Here is a 17,933-nt window from a genome sequence, read left to right as displayed (position 1 = left end):
AAGAAATGTTAGGGGGCAACTAGGTGGCACAGCCAATAAATCACACAGTCAGGAAGACCTGAGTTCAAATGTGACCTCAGACACTTAATACTTACTTACCTGTGTGACCTTGGGCAAGTCACTTAAACCCACTGCCTTGCAAAAACAAACAAATAAAAAAAAGTAGTGGAGTGTCAATTAAACATTTTAAATGTACAAGCTATGCCCAATAGAAATTTGTAATTTTATAAACTATCCGTTTTCTGTTTTTCTTTATACATGAAAATATCCATGTTTGTTGATATTGAAAAACAAAAAATTTAAATTATGATTCTAAAAAAGTCCAACTTGCAAAATACATCTTTTTTAAAAGTCTCTTTATTCCTATATTAGATTGTTTTCTGTCAGGGAAGGAAGGGGGGGAGTTAGAAAAAAGCTAGAACTCAAAACCTTACCCAAACAATGATTGTTGTAAACTATTTTTGCATATAGTTGGAAAAAAATAAGTAAAATATTTTTTAAAATAAAAAAATCTATTCTTAATAACATCAATATGATATATTTTAAGTGGAAGTATTATTTTGAAATGACAAGGAAATCATTTGTGAATATACTTAATTTTACTCTTTAAATATAACATTTTCCCGTGTTTTAATTATATTTCGTTTACCGTAGAAGGAAATATCCAAGGGGTGGAGCCAAGATGGTAGCATGAGGGCAGCATTTTCAGGAACTCCTTTCTCCCAAAACTCCAAAAAAACAAATGACTCTAGCCAAAATTGAGAAGGGCAAAACCCACAGAAAGATTGAGTGATACATTTTCCCAGTCCAAGATAACTTAGAAGTTCCCCAGGAAAGGTGTGTTTCACCAGGACTGGGGGTTGGAAAAAAGCCCTGGCCCCAGTGCAGTACAGTCCAGCCCAGCACAGAGATCACCTGCGACAGTTTGAAGGGTCAGGGAGAGAACTCTGCCACACCAGAATGAGTGTGGAGTGAGGAGCATCGAGTACAGAATCTGCAGCAAGAATCTGGAGAGAGCATCCTGCACCCCCAGAGACGGTAAGGGAAGTCTGCAGAGATTTCTCTACTCTCCTTGAGGTAGGACTCTGCTGTTTGCCTACACTCAGACCTAGGTTGCAGTTTGGGCTTCCATACTAAGATAGCAGGATCCCTCCTTATACCCCTAGGGCAGAGGGAAGTATGGGGCCATCTACACATTCATGAGAGCATAAGACCTTAGAGGAATAAAGGTCCCAGTAAGGTGATCCCAAAAAAACAAACCCAAAGCCTTGGAAGTGCTGTAAATTAGTCTTGGGCTGAGGAAATGAGTAAGCATCAGAAAAAGAAAAACCTGACCATAGAGAATTACTTTAGTCCCATGGAAGATCAAAACACATACTCAGATGATGACAGAATGGAAGCTTCCATATTCAAAAGCTCCAAGAGAAATAGAAAATGGGCTCAGACTATGGATTAGCTCAAAAAAAAGTTTGAAAAGCAATTAAGGGAGATGGAGGAAAAACTGGGAGGAGAATTCAGAGTGATACAGAAAAATCATGAAAACCAAATTAAAAACTTGGTGAAAGGTATACAAAAAACATTGAAGAAAATAATATGTTAAAAACCAGTTTAGGCCTAATGGAAAAAGAAAACAAAAGGCAATTGAGGAGAAGAATGCCTTAAAAAGCAGAATTGGCCAGCTGGAAAAGGGGATAAAAAAGCTCTCTGAAGAAAATGACTCGGGGCTGCTAGGTAGTGCAATGGATAGAGCACTGGCCCTGGAATCAGGAGTACCTGAGTTCAAATCTGGCCTCAGACACTTAATAATTACCTAGCTGTGTGACCTTGAGCAAATCACTTAACCCCATTGCCTTGAAGAAAGAAAAATGAGGGGCAGCTAGGTGGCATAGTGAATAGATCACTGGCCTTGGGGTCAGGAGTACCTGGGTTCAAATCTGACCTCAGACGCTTAATAAGTACCTAGCCATGTGGCCTTGGGCAAGCCACTTAACCCCATTGCCTTGAAAAAATCAAAAAGAAAGAAAGGAAGGAAGGAAGGAAGGAAGGAAGAAAGAAAGAAAGAAAGAAAGAAAGAAAGAAAGAAAGAAAGAAAGAAAGAAAGAAAGAAAGAAAGAAAGAAAGAAAGAAAGAAAGAAAGAAAGAAAGAAAGAAAAAAGGAAAATGAAGTGCAAAGTTTTAGGCAGATATTTAGAAGTCCACTATGACATTAGAAAACAAGTCTTGATAGGATTATAAACCAGCAGATAGCCAGCCACCTCTTCCAACTTGGTGAAAGGGTTTTTGCTTTTGTTTTTGAACAGCTCAATGATTCCACTGCCATTAAAAAACTTGCAAATTTAACACTTGCTTTTCAGTCTTATCAAGTTATTATGACTTGTCTGGGTTAAACAGTATGTATCATAGGCAGAATTTAAATCCAGGTCTTTCTTCTTAACTGAAGCTACTCTAGAGTCATGTATTTATTCCCTGCACCTGCCTGATCTCTTTGAAGGTCACATAATAAGCTCAAGGACCCAGTGGATAGCAAATATGTTTTTACTAACTTGAGCCCACATTTTAACATAATAATCTTGAGGCAGGTTTGGGGTTTCTCAGACTTACATGTGTGTTCTTTTTCATACTAAGCCCCTCCCCCCAGAGTACTGCCAGATCACCAGATTCAGTGAAGAGAAACAGAGGAGATGGACTATTGCATTGGTTATTCATTCTTCATTACAGCTGAAATTGTGTTCAACTCTGTAGTTTTCCATTTCTCATGAAGCACTAATGCAACATGTCAAGCTTCAGCAGTTTCTTTTTTTTAAAAGTTATCTTGAACTCAAAAAACATCTTAAGGAATTTCCTCCCCAGCTTCCCCTATCCAAGCAGCAGGGCAGATTTTGCTGAGACTTTGAAAACAAAATGTAGCATTCATGCCATCTTTAAAACACACACACTCACACACACACACACACACACACACACACACACACACACACACACACTCATGAGGACTTAGTGAAGAGCAGGAAATGCCACCTAAGCCAGAGTGTAAGCCAGGTGGTATCCCATAGCTGCTCTGATTTTTTTTTTTAATCAAAACTTCCCCACATTTTTCTGCAGAGAAAAGGAACTAGGAAATGACTCTAGGTTATGTAGTTGAGAAGCTACTTTTTGTAAAAAATGAGAGGACTGAATTGCCCTTAATTGCAAAGGAAACTGAAGGAAGGAGAAACTGAAGGAAGGACTAAATCTAAACTGTTCTAAACTCCAATTATTTTATCCCTTCTCCAGGAGGGAGGTCAACTACTTTTATAAACTAAAAATTCTGTCTCCTTAGTATGGCCTTTATTCTTGGTGAAATATTGAAACTAGATCATTGATTTCAGAAACAAACAGGACTTTTAGCCAAAACTGCTTCTGTGACCATTCAAATCTCACTGACAGGACAAAACAAGAAGTCTTCAGGGCTCTCACCATGGGGCTTTACCATTTTCTTTTATCCATAGAATGAAGCACCCTAAAAAAAAACCACCTCCATTATCTGTGACTAAACAAGGGAAAAGAGTTCCAGATGGGGCCTGAGAAATCAGCCAAGTTATGATGGGACTCCCAGAAATATATCTGAAAATAACCTGTATTTTTCACAAGGTCCTACCATATCAGCAAGAATGGTATCTTGCTTTTGTTTTTCCCTTTTAATAACATGCTGCTGCAAAGCATGCACACTTTATTTTTTTTACTGAAGCCTCTGCCAAGACTGAATAGAGAAAATGGGAAAAGATGAGAAGAAAGATAAGGTGTCCTAATAAAGACCTCATATATCAGTTAGCCGCTCAGGAAAGACCTTGCAATCATAAAACAGAATATCAATATTCTTGGATATCATTTTGATTTTCCCTTGAGCAATCCTAATTTTCCCAATGGAATACACAACAGTTAAAATGATCAAAGAACATAGTAAGGAATCCTTTTTGAGATAATATCAAAGGATTCTTGGATTTAAATTGATCAAACATTTTATTTTCTCTTGGACTCATTTTTTACCCCTTCCTGTCTCCCTCCTATCCACACATACTGAGAAAATTCTTCCAATGTTTAAGAACTCATTTAAATCCTCACAGAACAATTCTTAGTCTTTTAAGAGTGATTGCTTCGGAGGGCAGAGCCAAGATGGCGACTAGAGAGTACCGTCTCTTAGGCACCCTCTCATGAACCTTTGAAACTAAGGACTCTAACTAAACTTTCAAGAGACAGAACCCACAGAGGGACCCAGTGAGGCAGTTCTCCTACTCAAGGTAACCTGGAAAAGAGAAGAAAGGCTCTGCTCCCCGTGGTCAGAGGGGCAGCCCACCAGAGGGGTGGCCCGCCAGAGCGAAAGAAATTCAGCCTCCCAGAGGCAGCTCCAGGGTGCTGGGAGCCAGGGCTCACAGCAGTGGGGGAGTCTCCTGAGCTATGCCCCGGGGTGCACTGGGCACAAAGTGGGGGAACAGCAGGGAACCCCTGCCAGGGTGAGCACATGAAGCCCAGCCCTCAGGGCACACAGCTAGCAATGTGGTCTTTCCGTAGCCCAGATCCAGGAACAGAAGCAGGCAGAGACGGTAAGCAGGAACCCCCAGGGCATAAGCGCATTGAACCTAGGGAGGGGAGTGAAGAGAGAGACTGCCAAGCTCTGTGTTCTGTCCCTGGAACAGGACTCTGGCACTCTGACCACATTCAGATCCTGATGCCAGTCTAGGCCCCCCATAGAACAGCAGGGCCCCCCCCCACCTCAGCCCCGTGGCAGAGGGTGGCGTATAGGGTCATTCATAGACCAGGAGGGAGGACAGAGCCTCACACACTGAGACCCTTGTGGGAGTGTCCCAAAAGTGCAGGAAGCACCCCTAAAACAGGCTCAGGGTGGGAAAATGAGCAAGCAGAGAAATAAGAGGAACACCACTGAGAAATATTTTGCATATGAGCTCAAGAAGGATCAAAATACTCAGTCTAAAGATGAAGAAACACAAGCTCCTGCATCTAAAGACTCCAAGAAAAACAGAAATTGGGCCCAGGCTATGACAAAGCTCAAAAAAGACTTTGAAAATCAAATGAGGGAGTTAGAAGGAAAAACTAGGAAAAGAAATGAGAGAGAGGCAGGAAAAACATGAAAATGAAGTCATCAGCCTAGTCAAGGAAATCCAAAAAAATGCTGAAGAAAATAGCACACTAAAAACCAGCTGAGGTCAAATGGATAAAACAGTTCAAAAAGTTATTGAGGAGAAGAATGCTTTAAAAAATAAAATTGGCCAGATGGAAAAAGAGATAAGAAAACTCTGAGGAAAACAAATCCTTCAGACAAAGAATAGAACTCAGGGAGACTGATGAATTTACAAGAAACCAGGATTCATTACTTCAAAACCAAAAAAATGGAAAATTAGAAGAAAATATGAAACACCTCATTGAAAAAACAACTGATATGGAAAACAGACTTAGGAAAGATAATTTAAAAATTATTGGAATACCTGAAAGTCATGATCAGGAGAAGAGCCTTGACATCATTTTCAAAGAATTACTACAGGACAATTGCTCTGACATTCTAGAAGCAGAGGGCAAAATAGAAATGGAGATAATCCACCTATCCACCCAAGAAAGAAATCCCAAAAAATCAACCCCTAGGAATATTATAGCCAAGTTCCAGAACTCCCAAGTCAAAGAGAAAATATTACAAGCAGCCAGAAGGACACAGTTCAAATATGGAGCTGCAGTCAGGATCACACAGGACTTAGCAGCAACTACACTGGAAACTCGTAGGGCTTGGAATATAATATACTGGAAGGCAAAAGAGCTTAGAATGCATCTAAGAATGAACTACCCAGCAAGGCTGAATGTCCTCTTCCAGGGAAAAAGATGGACTTTCAATGAACCAGGGGAATTTCAGATGTTCCTGTTGGAATGCCAGAGCTGAACAGAAGGTTTGATCTTCAGATACAGGACTCAGGTGAAGCATGGGGATTGGAGGAGAGGGGAAAAATATGAGGGACTTAATGGTGAACTGCATGTATTCCTGCATAGAAAAATGACACTGATAATACTCATATGAACCTTCTCAGTTAATAGCGCAGGTAGAGGGAGCTTTTATAGTTGAAGCACAGGAGAAAGCTGAATTCAAAGATAAAATATGGTGTAAAAGTGGAGTCAATAGAAAAAAGGGAAATGTAATGGGAGAAAGAAAAAGGAGAGGGGGAATAGGCCAAGATATTTCATATAATAAGATTTTTCTTTTTAATTTAATTTTTTTTAATTCTCATTTTATACAAATGTTTTTTATATTAATAAAATATTCTTGTTTAAGAGTAAACAAAATACCCCTCCCCCCATGAATATAGACTTGCTTGGGCGATAAGTAAAGGGGAGAGAAAAAAATTAAAATAAAAAAAAATAATAGTAATAATTGTAGGTATGGCCAGGTGGCACAATGGAAGAAGCACCAGCCCTAGAACCACGAGCACTCAAGCCCACATCCAGCCCCGTAGACCCAACAATCACTGAGCCATGTGACATGCAAGCCACCCAAATCCCACTGCCCTGCAAAAACCAAAAAGAAGGGAAAAAAAAGACCCAAAATAAAATAAAATAGTAATCATAGTAGGGGTGGCTGGGTGGCAGATAGAGCATTGGCCCTTGAGCCAGGAGCACCTGGGTCCAAATCTGGCCTCAGACACCCAAAGATCACCCTGCTATGTGGCCCCAGGCAGGACAACCAGCCCCATTTGCCCTGCACACTCCCCAAAATAATAATAATAAAAAATGTGCTTCAGTCTGTGTTCCAACACCAACACCTCTTTCATGGGTGGATCGCATTCTTTATGGTAAGTCCATCACAAAAGTTGCTTCCATATTTTCCCAACATTGCCATTGCTGATCGCAACTCCCTCCTTTCTTATTTCTCCACTACCATGTACTGTATTTTCTCTCTCCTTTCACTCTGACTCTGCTGTAGGGTAGCTGAGTGGTGCAGCAGACAGATCCCTGGTCCTGGGGCCAAGAAGCCCTGAACCCCCATACCACCCCTTAGGCCCAGAATCCACTTGGCCCTATGGTCCTGGGCAGGCCTTCCAATCCCAGCCCCTTGCAAGAAGTAAAAGAGAAAATGTGTTATATCTGACCACTGTCCCCCCATGGTCCATCCTCTCCTCCTTTATTCACATCCCCACCTATTCCCCTACTCCCCCCTCCTTCTTACTCCAGATGTCTATACCCCATTGAGTATATATGCTATTTCCTCTCCTAGTCACCTCTGATGAGATCAAAATAAAACAGGCTCATTTGCAAAATATTTCTCAGTGGTGTTCCTCTTGTTTCTTTGCTTGCTCATTTTCCCAGCCTGGGCCTGGTTTTGGAGTGCTTCCTGAGCTTTTGGGACACTCCCACAAGGGTCTCAGTGTGTGAGGCTCTGTCCTCCCTCCTGATCTCATTCCCCCTTGCCTTCCCCCCCTTCCATATCATTGCAATAGCTCATTGTAATAAAAAAAAATCTTATTATATGAAATATCTTGGCCTATTCCCCCTCTCCTTTTACTTTCTCCCATTACATTTCCCTTTTTTTCTATTGACTTCATTTTTACACCGTATTTTATCTTTGAATTCAGCTTTCTCCTGTGCTTCAACTATAAAAGCTCCCTCTACCTGCGCTATTAACTGAGAAGGTCCATATGAGTATTATCAGTGTCATTTTTCTATGCAGGAATACATGCAGTTCATCATCATTAAGTCCATCACATTTTCCCCCTCTCCTCCAATCTCCATGCTTCACCTGAATCCTGTATCTGAAGATCAAACCTTCTGTTCAGCTCTGGCATTCCAACAGGAACATCTGAAATTCCCCTGGTTCATTGAAAGTCCATCTTTTTCCCTGGAAGAGGACATTCAGCCTTGCTGGGTAGTTCATTCTTGGCTGCATTCTAAGCTCTTTTGCCTTCTGGTATATTATATTCTAAGCCCTACGAGCTTCCAATGTAGTTGCTGCTAAGTCCTGTGTGATCCTGACTGCAGCTCCATATTTGAACTGTGTCCTTCTGGCTGCTTGTAATATTTTCTCTTTGACTTGGGAGTTCTGGAACTTGGCTATAATATTCCTAGGGGTTGGTTTTTTGGGATTTCTTTCTTGGGTGGATAGGTGGATTATCTCCATTTCTATTTTGCGCTCTGCTTCTAGAATGTCAGGGCAATTGTCCTGTAGTAATTCTTTGAAAATGATGTCAAGGCTCTTCTCCTGATCATGACTTTCAGGTATTCCAATAATTTTTAAATTATCTTTCCTAAGTCTGTTTTCCATATCAGTTGTTTTTTTCAATGAGATATTTCACATTTTCTTCTAATTTTTCAGTTTTTTGGTTTTGAAGTATTGATTCCTGATTTCTGGTAAATTTATCAATCTCCCTGAATTCTATTCTTTGTCTGAAGGATTTGTTCTCCTCAGAGAGTTTTCTTATCTCTTTTTCCATCTGGCCAATTTTGCTTTTTAAGGCAATCTTCTCCTCAATAACTTTTTGAACTGTTTTATCCATTTGACCTAAGCTGTTTTTTAGCATGCTATTTTCTTCAGCATTTTTTTTGATTTCCTTGACTAAGCTGCTGACTTCATTTTCATGTTTTTCTTGCAGCTCTCTCCTTTCTTTTCCCAGTTTTTCTTCCAGCTCCCTCATTTGATTTTCAAAGTCTTTTTTGAGCTCTATCATAGCCTGAGCCCAATTTCTGTTTTTCTTGGAGTCTTTAGCTGCAGGAGCTTGTGCTTCCTCATCTTCAGACTGAGTATTTTGATCCTTCTTGGGCTCATTTGCAAAATATTTCTCAGTGGTGTTCCTCTTGTTTCTCTGCTTGCTCATTTTCCCAGCCTGGGCCTGGTTTTGGGGTGCTTCCTGAGCTTTTGGGACACTCCCACAAGGGTCTCAGTGTGTGAGGCTCTGTCCTCCCTCCTGATCTGTGAATGACTATAAATGCCTCCCTCTGCCACGAGGCTGAGGTGGGGGGGGCCCTGTTGCTCTATGGAGGGGCCTAGACTGGGATCAGGATCTGAATGTGGTCAGAGCCCCAGAGTCCTGTTCCAGAGGCAGAGGACATAGCTCTGCAGTCTCTCTTCGCTCCCCTCCCCCAGCTCAATGGGCTCATGCCCTGGAGGCTCCTGCTTACAGGCTCTGCCAGCTTCTGTTTCCCGGATCAGGGCCGGGGAAAGACCATGCTGCTGGCTGTGTGCCCTGAGGGCTGGGCTCCACGTGCTTGCTCTGGCAGAGGTCTTCCGCTCTTTCCCCACTTTGTGCCCAGTGCTCCCTGGGGTGCAGCTCAGGTGACTACCCCGCTGCTGTGAGCTGGGGCTCCCAGCACCCTGGGGCTGCCTCCGGGAGGCTGAAGTTCTTTCGCTCTGGCGGGCCACCCCTCTGGTGGCTGCCCCTTTGACCCGTGGAGCAGAGCCTTTCTGCTATTTTCCAGGTTACCTTGAATAGGAGAACTGCCTCACTGGGTCCCTTTGTGGGTTCTGTCTCTCAAAAGTTTAGTTAGAGTCCTTAGATTCAAGTTTTATCAGAGAGCACCTAAGACTTGATCACTTCTTGTCACCATCTTGGCTCCACCCCCCCAAGATTTTTCTTTATTACAATGAGCTACTGCAATGATATGGAAGGGGGGAAGGCAAGGGGGAATGAGGGAATCTGCTCTCATCAGAGGTGGCTAGGAGAGAAAACAGCTTATATACTCAATGGGGTATAGACATCTGGAGTAAAAAGGAGAGAGGGGGGACAGGGGGGAGGGAGGGATGTGAGTGATGGAGGAGAGGATAGACCATGGGGGGAGAGTGGTCAGATATAACACATTTTCCTTTTTACTTCTTACAACGGGCTGGGATTTGATGGCCTGTCTGGGACCATAGGGCCAGGTGGATGCTGGGCCTAAGGGGTGGTAGGGGGGCTCAGGGCCTCTTGGCCCCAGGACCAGGGATCTGTCTGCTGTGTCACTCAACTACCCTATAGCAGAGTCAGAGTGAAAGGAGAGAGAAAATATAGTACATGGTAGTAGAGAAATATGAAAGGAGGGAGTTGCGATCAGCAATGGCAAGGGTGGAAAAATATGGAAGTAACTTTTATGGTGGATTTGTCATAAAGAATGTGGTCCACCTGCAACAGAGCTGGTGGTGTTGGAACACAGACTGAAGCACATTTTTTATTATTATTATTTGGAGGGGGTGAATGGCAAATGGGGCTGGGTGGCCTGCCTGGAGCCACATAGGAGGGTGATCGTTGGGTGTCTGAGGCCAGATTTGGACCCGGGTGCTCCTGGCTCAAGGGCCAATGCTCTATCTGCCACCCATCTACCCCTACTATTATTACTATTTTATTTTATTTTGGACCTTTTTTTCCCTTTTTTTTGGTTTTTGCGGGGCAGTGGGGTTGGGGTGGCTTATATGTCACACAGCTGGGTGTATGGGGCTGGATGTGGGCTCGGGTGCTCCTGGCTCCAGGGCTGGGTCTCCGTCCATTGCGCCACTTGGCCATACCTACAATTATTACTATTATTTTTTTTAATTTTAATTTTTTCTCTCTCCTTTATCACTCAAGCGAGTCTATATTTTGTGGGGGGGGGGGTATTCTGTTAACTCTTAAACAAGAATATTTTATTAATGTATAAAAAACATTATTTGTACAAAAAGATAATAAATAAATATTTAGAAAAAGAGTGATTGCTTTGAAAATCTGAGGGCAGTCACAGTGGCCAACCAATACTGTAACCTAAGAGTTTCTACAGTTCTAATTCCTAACAACACATTTTATTAGTAAGAGATCTGGAATTACCATTTATCTTAGATTTCCAGTGTCAGGCAACATAAGAGTTAGAAGAGATATTTTAAAAATCTAACAATTCTATTTAATAAATAAGCAAAACTACATTATAAAAAGTTACAATACCTATACTATTTTTATTATATAAATGCATATACATAGGTATTATATATATACATATTATATACATATAATATATACATTAAATATGTATATATGTACATATATATTTATATATATACACACAGATTTATTCTTAAAATTTTAGAAATCAAGTCCACTTCTTTCAACACCAATAAGGAAATTGACTACAGATATCCACACCACATCTCCTATAGAGAATAATCAGAAAATGAGTATAATTATGCTCTAGAGTTTATTACCGCAATACTGATACCCTTATAGACTCACAACACTGTGTTCTGTGGGAGATTACCAACCTTCATAAATAGGAGAGTTTGAGAGAAATCTATCACTGTTATTGGTTATGTTACCTTCTGACAGCATGCCTAATGCTTCATCAGAATTATGCCCATTCACCACTACTGTCTTCTTGGGAGAATAGTTGAGGGAGGAGCCAACTTGTGAAGTGTAGGCAGGTTCCACAGCTGAGGCTGACAAAGATTCCCACTGTATCTCTTTTTTTTGACACTTAAGATCCAAGTTGCATCCAGTCCAACCATAGAAAGCCAAGGAGAAAAGAAAACCTTGCACAGGGTTCAGGATTCCCTATGAGAAACAGAGGGGAGGAATAGAAGGCAGTCAATGCAATATCATGATGTGAAACTTTGAGAAAATTACCAGTTTGTCTGACCCAAGCAATCAACAGACAAATATTTCCTCTGAGGCAGCTACAAAAAACAAATTGAAATGATCCCCACAGTCAAAAATCTTGCATTCTATCAGGTTACATGAATAAGAATATGCAGAATATAGGGGATGGAGACTGGATCCATGATTTCATTAGTCTAGGGTACTTCCAGATTAGCAAACACCTTCTAAGGCAGGTAGCACAGTCTGCAAATTATAATTTTAAAAAGTTTCCTAAAGTACAGAGAATGAAGATTGTGCTAGTAAATGGGAAAATATATCATCTGTATCATTCATCTTTTCTCCATCACTTTCTTAAATCTAGATGTAGTTTGCAGATTTCTGGGGTGTTAATGTTCACACTGAAAGAGCTAAAATTGGCTCTCATGATGCACCTGTCCAAACTAGTTCAGCAAACCTCTGACTGAGAAGTAAAAAGACTTACCCAGAGTCATACAATCAGTGTGTGTGAAAGGCAAGAGTAGAGCTTAGGTCACATCTCCATGAAACCATTCTACTATATACTATCTATCTATCTATATCTATATCTATATATATGCATATATATAGATATAGACAGAGATAGAGATAGAGAGAGAGAGAGAGAGAGAGAGACAGAGAGAGAGAGAAAGAGAGAGATACTATAAAGTAATTTTGGGGAGAGTGTGAGTACTAGCATCTGGAAGGACAGCATTATTTATCAAGTTGTACTTGAAGTGAAGAAAGCAAGGAATTCTAAGAGGTAAAGATGAGGAAAAAAATGCATTCCAGAAATGGGATAAAACCAGTACAAAGGAGTAGAGATGGAAGGTGTGTTATCATATGTGAGGAACAGTGAATTAATCCAAATTCTATTTAACATGTCTGTGCAACCTGGATAATGGAAAAATCTCCTTTGGAGGGACTTTGAGGACAGGGAAGAAGAGGGTAGCATCAGTGCTGTTCTCTCAGAATATTCCAAGAACTAGGAGAACTTAACTTGATTTTCTGCTGGCTGGTTTGGGGAATCAACCCAATATAGTCATAAAGCATTGTGCTGAATGACCAGCTGACATTCAGGTCTCTACATGGTAAAGAAGATTCAAGTCTTTAAAATGACAATGAATCAAATTAACAATAAAGTCATTTTTAAGTACAAAAGCTGTCAATTTGGAAATAGACACCCCAAAAGTCACTAATTTTTATGTATCTTATGACCCATTGATACTATGCATATAATTCCCAAGTAAGTCAAAAACACAGAGAAAGCTCCTACATATATTAAAAATATTTATAAGCAACTCTTTTTATTTTAACTGAAGTGAGGGGTCAGGGACATGGAGTAACTTTCCACTGAGTGGAGAATGGATGCACAATTGTGGCATAAAAACTGATGGAATATTACTGTACCATAAGAAATGATGAATATTAAGAATTCAAGGAAACATAGGAAAACTGTTAGTTACTGATGAAGAATTAAATAAGCAGAATGAAAAAAAAATTCCTATGATTATAGTATAATACACACACACACACACACACACACACACACACACACACACATATTTAGGCACCTTTTGTTTTATTGTGCTTTGCAGGTATTACATTTTTTACAAATTGAAGGATTGGGGCAAGACTATCAGTGCCATTTTTCCAACAGAATGTGCTCATATTGTGTCTCTGGATCACATTTCGGTAATTCTTGAAATGCTTGAAACTTTTTCATAATTATTTTTGTAATTCACAGTTACAATTGTAATAGTTTTGGGGCACCACAAAACAGTATGAGATGGCAAACTTAATCAATAAATGTTGCATGTCTTCTGACTCTATTCCTTGGGACACAACAACATTGAATTAGGCCAATTAATAACCCTACAATTGCCTCTAAGTGTTTGAGTGAAAGGAAGAGTCAATTGATGTGGGAAATTTTGCTGTCTTGCTTTAAGAATATGCTACAAGCACCCCAACTTGAGCATGTACCAACCAGATCAATCAGCAGTCGTTAACATTAAAGCAAGACAAAGGTTATGATTTATGAAAGGCTCAGATGATAGCATTTTTAGAAATAAAATATTTTTAACTAAGATATATACATTGGGGGTTTTTTAAAGACAAAATGGCACACAATAGATGTGTACAGGGTAACTGTACGTTTTAAATGCACTCAAAGACCAAAACAATTTATTGTGGTGGTCTGGAACTAAATCTGCAATATCTCCCATATATAGCCATACAAAATAAATATAAGGTAATGAGAGAAGTTAGTACTAGCAGCTAGAAGGAGAAGACAGGCTTTATTTAGAGGGTAAACCTTAAACTGAAGAAGACACGGGATTTTAAGAGGTGAAGTAGGAAGGGAGTGCATCAGTATTTTTTAAAAACTGAAAGATTACAGAACTAATCAATTCAAGTCTGATGATGAATTCAGAGGATTAATAAAGAAGAATGTCTCCTTTTATTAGAAGAAAGAGAATGAGATATAGATGATGAAGAGGCTTACATTGTCAGATACTAAGAGGTTCACTTTCCCAATACTCACTGGGCTCAATTTTGAGAATTTCAACTATTTCTCATTGACCAAAATGTCACCCTGGAGGCCTTCATCCTAGTGTTCTGTTCTTCTTTTTGGTAATTCTCCCCACTAACTCACATCTAATTCTCAGCTCTCTCTGGCCTCCACCTCTTCCCCTCATCTGTAGCACTACCCTACTTGCCTGTAGGACCCCATTCCCTTTTTTCTTCCTCCCTCTTTAAATACCTTCTGTATAATCTTCCCCAATTAGAATGAAATAAGCTCCCTGAGGGCAGAGACTGCCTTGCTCATTTCCCTAAAACAATGCCTTACCTTACACAAGGAAAATACAATATGTGTTCTATCTGAATACCTAATGATCTATATTCTAGAAATTTTCCAGGAATAATATCACAATATCATGGACATCAACATCACCTCAGAGATAATCAAATCTAATTCCCTTGCTTTACAGGTGAAGAAACTGAGTTACAGAAGATTAGATGACTTCCTTAAGACCACTTGGGTGACCAATTATTCATTAGACCACAGATTTAGAGCAGTCAAAGGCCTTAGAAATCAACTGGTAATTGTTTCATTGTGCAAATGATGAAAATGAGGTCTAGAAAAATGAAAGGATTGACCATGGTCATAGAGACCTAGAGCAGAAGAAATAAGAACAAGACCCAGTTCCTTTGACCACAATCACAACACGCATTCCACCAAACTGTCTCCCAATGTTATTTTAGTACATCGAGATCTAGTTCACCTGGTCCCAGTCACTAGAATTCACTAAGGACTTCAAGATGCATTCTTATCATCTCCTCACCTTTATAGAATTATCTATTCCCCAGTGATAATTTTGTTCTCTCTTTCCCAATCTGAAGATCATTTCTCATTGGAAAAGAAAATGAAAAAAGTTGGAAAGTTCAGCCTTCTCACCATTTTCTGTTATCCTATCCTTCCAAATAGCAACCATAGCTATTCTTTGATCCTTTTCATAAACTCGATTTAGAGATAAAAAATGAGGATTGGGATATAGGGACTATATCTTTGATTTTACAGATAAAAGAATGCCTAGGTGAAGAAACTCCTGACCATTCTCTTACAATGCCTTCTCTATGACTTACAGTCTTATAGAATTGCCTAAAGTGATCTGCCCAGGGTCACATAGCCTGATACATTTATGTATCAGAGGTTTCCAATAAATCTCTAAAAAGTTCCAAGATTTTTTTTGTGGTTATCAGTATTCATTGTTATCCTAAACTCATTCTAGAATTTAATGCTCCTGATACTATCACAGGAGCATGCTAATTTTTAAAAATATTCATCCTTATTTAATTGCTCTTGCATCCATTTTGTGTTTGTGTGTGTGTGTGTGTGTGTGTGTGTGTGTGTTAATGTTAGTCAATAAGCTCTCTCTGCTGCTGAATTAGTCTCTATGCAATTCTTCTTTTTTCTTTTTTATAAAACCATTTTTCTTGTAGCTTCAGAATTTTATTCTTGAAATCTTATCTTACCCTTGGGCAGATTGTTTCAGTGGAGTAATGATTTGCTCCCAAACTTTCCATTATTTCTATATCAGTGACTAGTGCTCCCTTGCTGATCAGAATTAGATTCAAAACAGCAGTTTCTTTGTTGTTTCCTCCAACTTTTGAAGTATGAAACCATCATTAGGAGAAGTCACAAATTGCTTAGCTATTCTGTTTTTTGGCAGAGAACATATGAATACATCTAGATAACTGAAGTGCCTGTGTTATGCCACTTCTATTTCCGAAACTCTTTATATTATTCTTGCTCTTGTCCAAGTAGTCTTTCATATTCCCATAACAATATAACTTCTGTTTCATCCTCTGTAAATCCCTATTTAAGCAATATGTCAATAAGCATTGCTTATTATGTGCCAGACATTGAGCTAGGAATAAGAACAGAGGTGAAAACAGTTCCTGTTCTCAAGAAGTTCACATTTTAGTTGGTTTGTTTTTTGCAAGGCAATTGGGTTAAGTGATTTGCCCAAGGTCACACAGCTAGGTAATTATTAAATGTCTGAGACTGGATTTGAGCTCAGGTACTCCTGACTCCAGGGCCAGTGCTCTATCCAGTTCACCACCTAGCTGCCCCCAAGAAGTTTTAAAGGGGAGATCAATATGCAAAAAAACAGTGTATAAGTAAGACATATCTAACCAACCCGAGAAACCTAATAGTTGTGTAACCCTAAACAAATGACTTTACTCTGCCTCAGTTTCTTCATCTGTAAAATAAGTTGGAAAGGGCAAGAGCAAACCACTCCAGTATTTTTGCCAAAAAATACTGGAGTCAGACATGACTCAATACAATGAGTCAGACATGACTCAATACAACTGAAGAACAATGAGACAGGTTTCCTGCAGAAGTTAGGATTTTAGCTGAGATTTGAAGGAAGCCAGTAGATACAAATGAAGAGGGAGAACATTTCTGGTATGGAGGATAGTCAGTAAAAATGTCCAGAGTCAGGAACATTTTATGTGGGGAATAGTAAGGAATCCAACATCATTGAATCAGACTATAAGGAGTAAGAAGACTGGTAAAGTTAGGAAGAGGCTAGGTTGTGAGGGATTTAGAAGTCAGTGCCTTTTATGTTTGGTCCTAGAGGTGATAGAGAACCACAGGAGTTCATTGAATATAGTGGAGGCCTTGTCCATATACATAAGGTAGGGTGCTGCAATGGATAGAGCACCAGTCCTGGAATTCAAATCCAACTTCAGATACTTGACACTAACTAGTTATGTGACCATTTAGCCCTAATTGTCTTACATCCAGGACCATCTCCAGTCAACCTGATTCATATCTGGCTACTAGACTCAGTTGACTCCAGAGGAGAAAGTGGGACTGATCACTTAGCACAGCACCCCCACATTCAAATCCAATTCATGGGCTTATCTTGGCGACACCTCCCTGGATGTTCCTTGGACTTCTTTGAGAATGAAAGACAAACAGCATCATTATTCGTTAAGTTCTCTCTTGGGTTTCTTATATGAATACAATCTCATATGTTTTTTCTTTGCTTTTAACTTTCTGTCTCTTTCGTCTATCATTCAATTTCACAAGGAAGTTTAAAACTTTTTTTTATTCATTTGCATCCATATTCATTTTTTAAATTTGTTCAAAGTACTTTTTCTATTTTTTCAACAAACATTTCATTTTTTCTGTTAACCTGGACAATTGATACATATTCTTTCAATGTTTCCCCCTTCTCCCCCAATATATAACCTAATTTTGAGTACAGCAAGGTATGACTTCATACTAGAACAAATACAAACACTCTGCAGGTCATTTGAAAATTTCCCTTGTCCTCCATATTTGCCTGAAGAAAGATCCTCTGTGATTTGACTTCTTTTTTGGTAGCACTCTTGTTTAACTCTTGAGGTTAAGGGCTTTATCAAACTCTCTATTTTCCATTTCTGTTCATTACATGGAAGGCTCAGTTGCTGGAGCTTCTGAGAGAAGTTTAATTTATTTAGGTCAGGCTTCCTGCCTTTTAGACAATAAGACTGTGTAATTTGCTTTAATCAGCACATTCCTATCATGTCCCTAAGTAGAACAAAGCAAACAGAAACAGAATCACAAGGAGAAATACAATTATTAGATCTAATTATGTCTATCTACCTTATTACTCCTTCACTTTGATCTCCGGGTATCTGCCTTTATTTTCGTGGACATTTGGTTCCCTTACACCAACTAGGCGATGAGACAGAATTTATTTAACAGAGAAGAGAAAACACAACACACAATTCCAATCTGGAATTGGAAAGATGAAACCAAAGTTTGGGTGAGTGATTGGAACTGGATTTATACTTTGGGGA

General features: G+C 39.6%; 1 protein-coding gene across 1 annotated transcript in view; it reads right to left on the bottom strand.

The window, feature by feature from the left end:
• GPR143 (G protein-coupled receptor 143) overlaps positions 1–17,933 on the bottom strand; it is a 71,426-nt gene that overhangs the window by 28,684 nt on the left and 24,809 nt on the right. The window contains exon 8 of the mRNA XM_074231711.1: positions 11,282–11,516. Within this exon, the coding sequence (XP_074087812.1) occupies positions 11,282–11,516 (235 nt within the window). The remainder of the gene's footprint in view (positions 1–11,281; positions 11,517–17,933) is intronic.

The sequence above is a fragment of the Macrotis lagotis genome, chromosome 1 (assembly GCF_037893015.1).
Source record: "Macrotis lagotis isolate mMagLag1 chromosome 1, bilby.v1.9.chrom.fasta, whole genome shotgun sequence".
NCBI classification, from domain to species: domain Eukaryota; kingdom Metazoa; phylum Chordata; class Mammalia; order Peramelemorphia; family Peramelidae; genus Macrotis; species Macrotis lagotis.
Note: the sequence above shows the minus strand (reverse complement) of the source record. Positions and strands in the feature narration are given on the sequence as shown.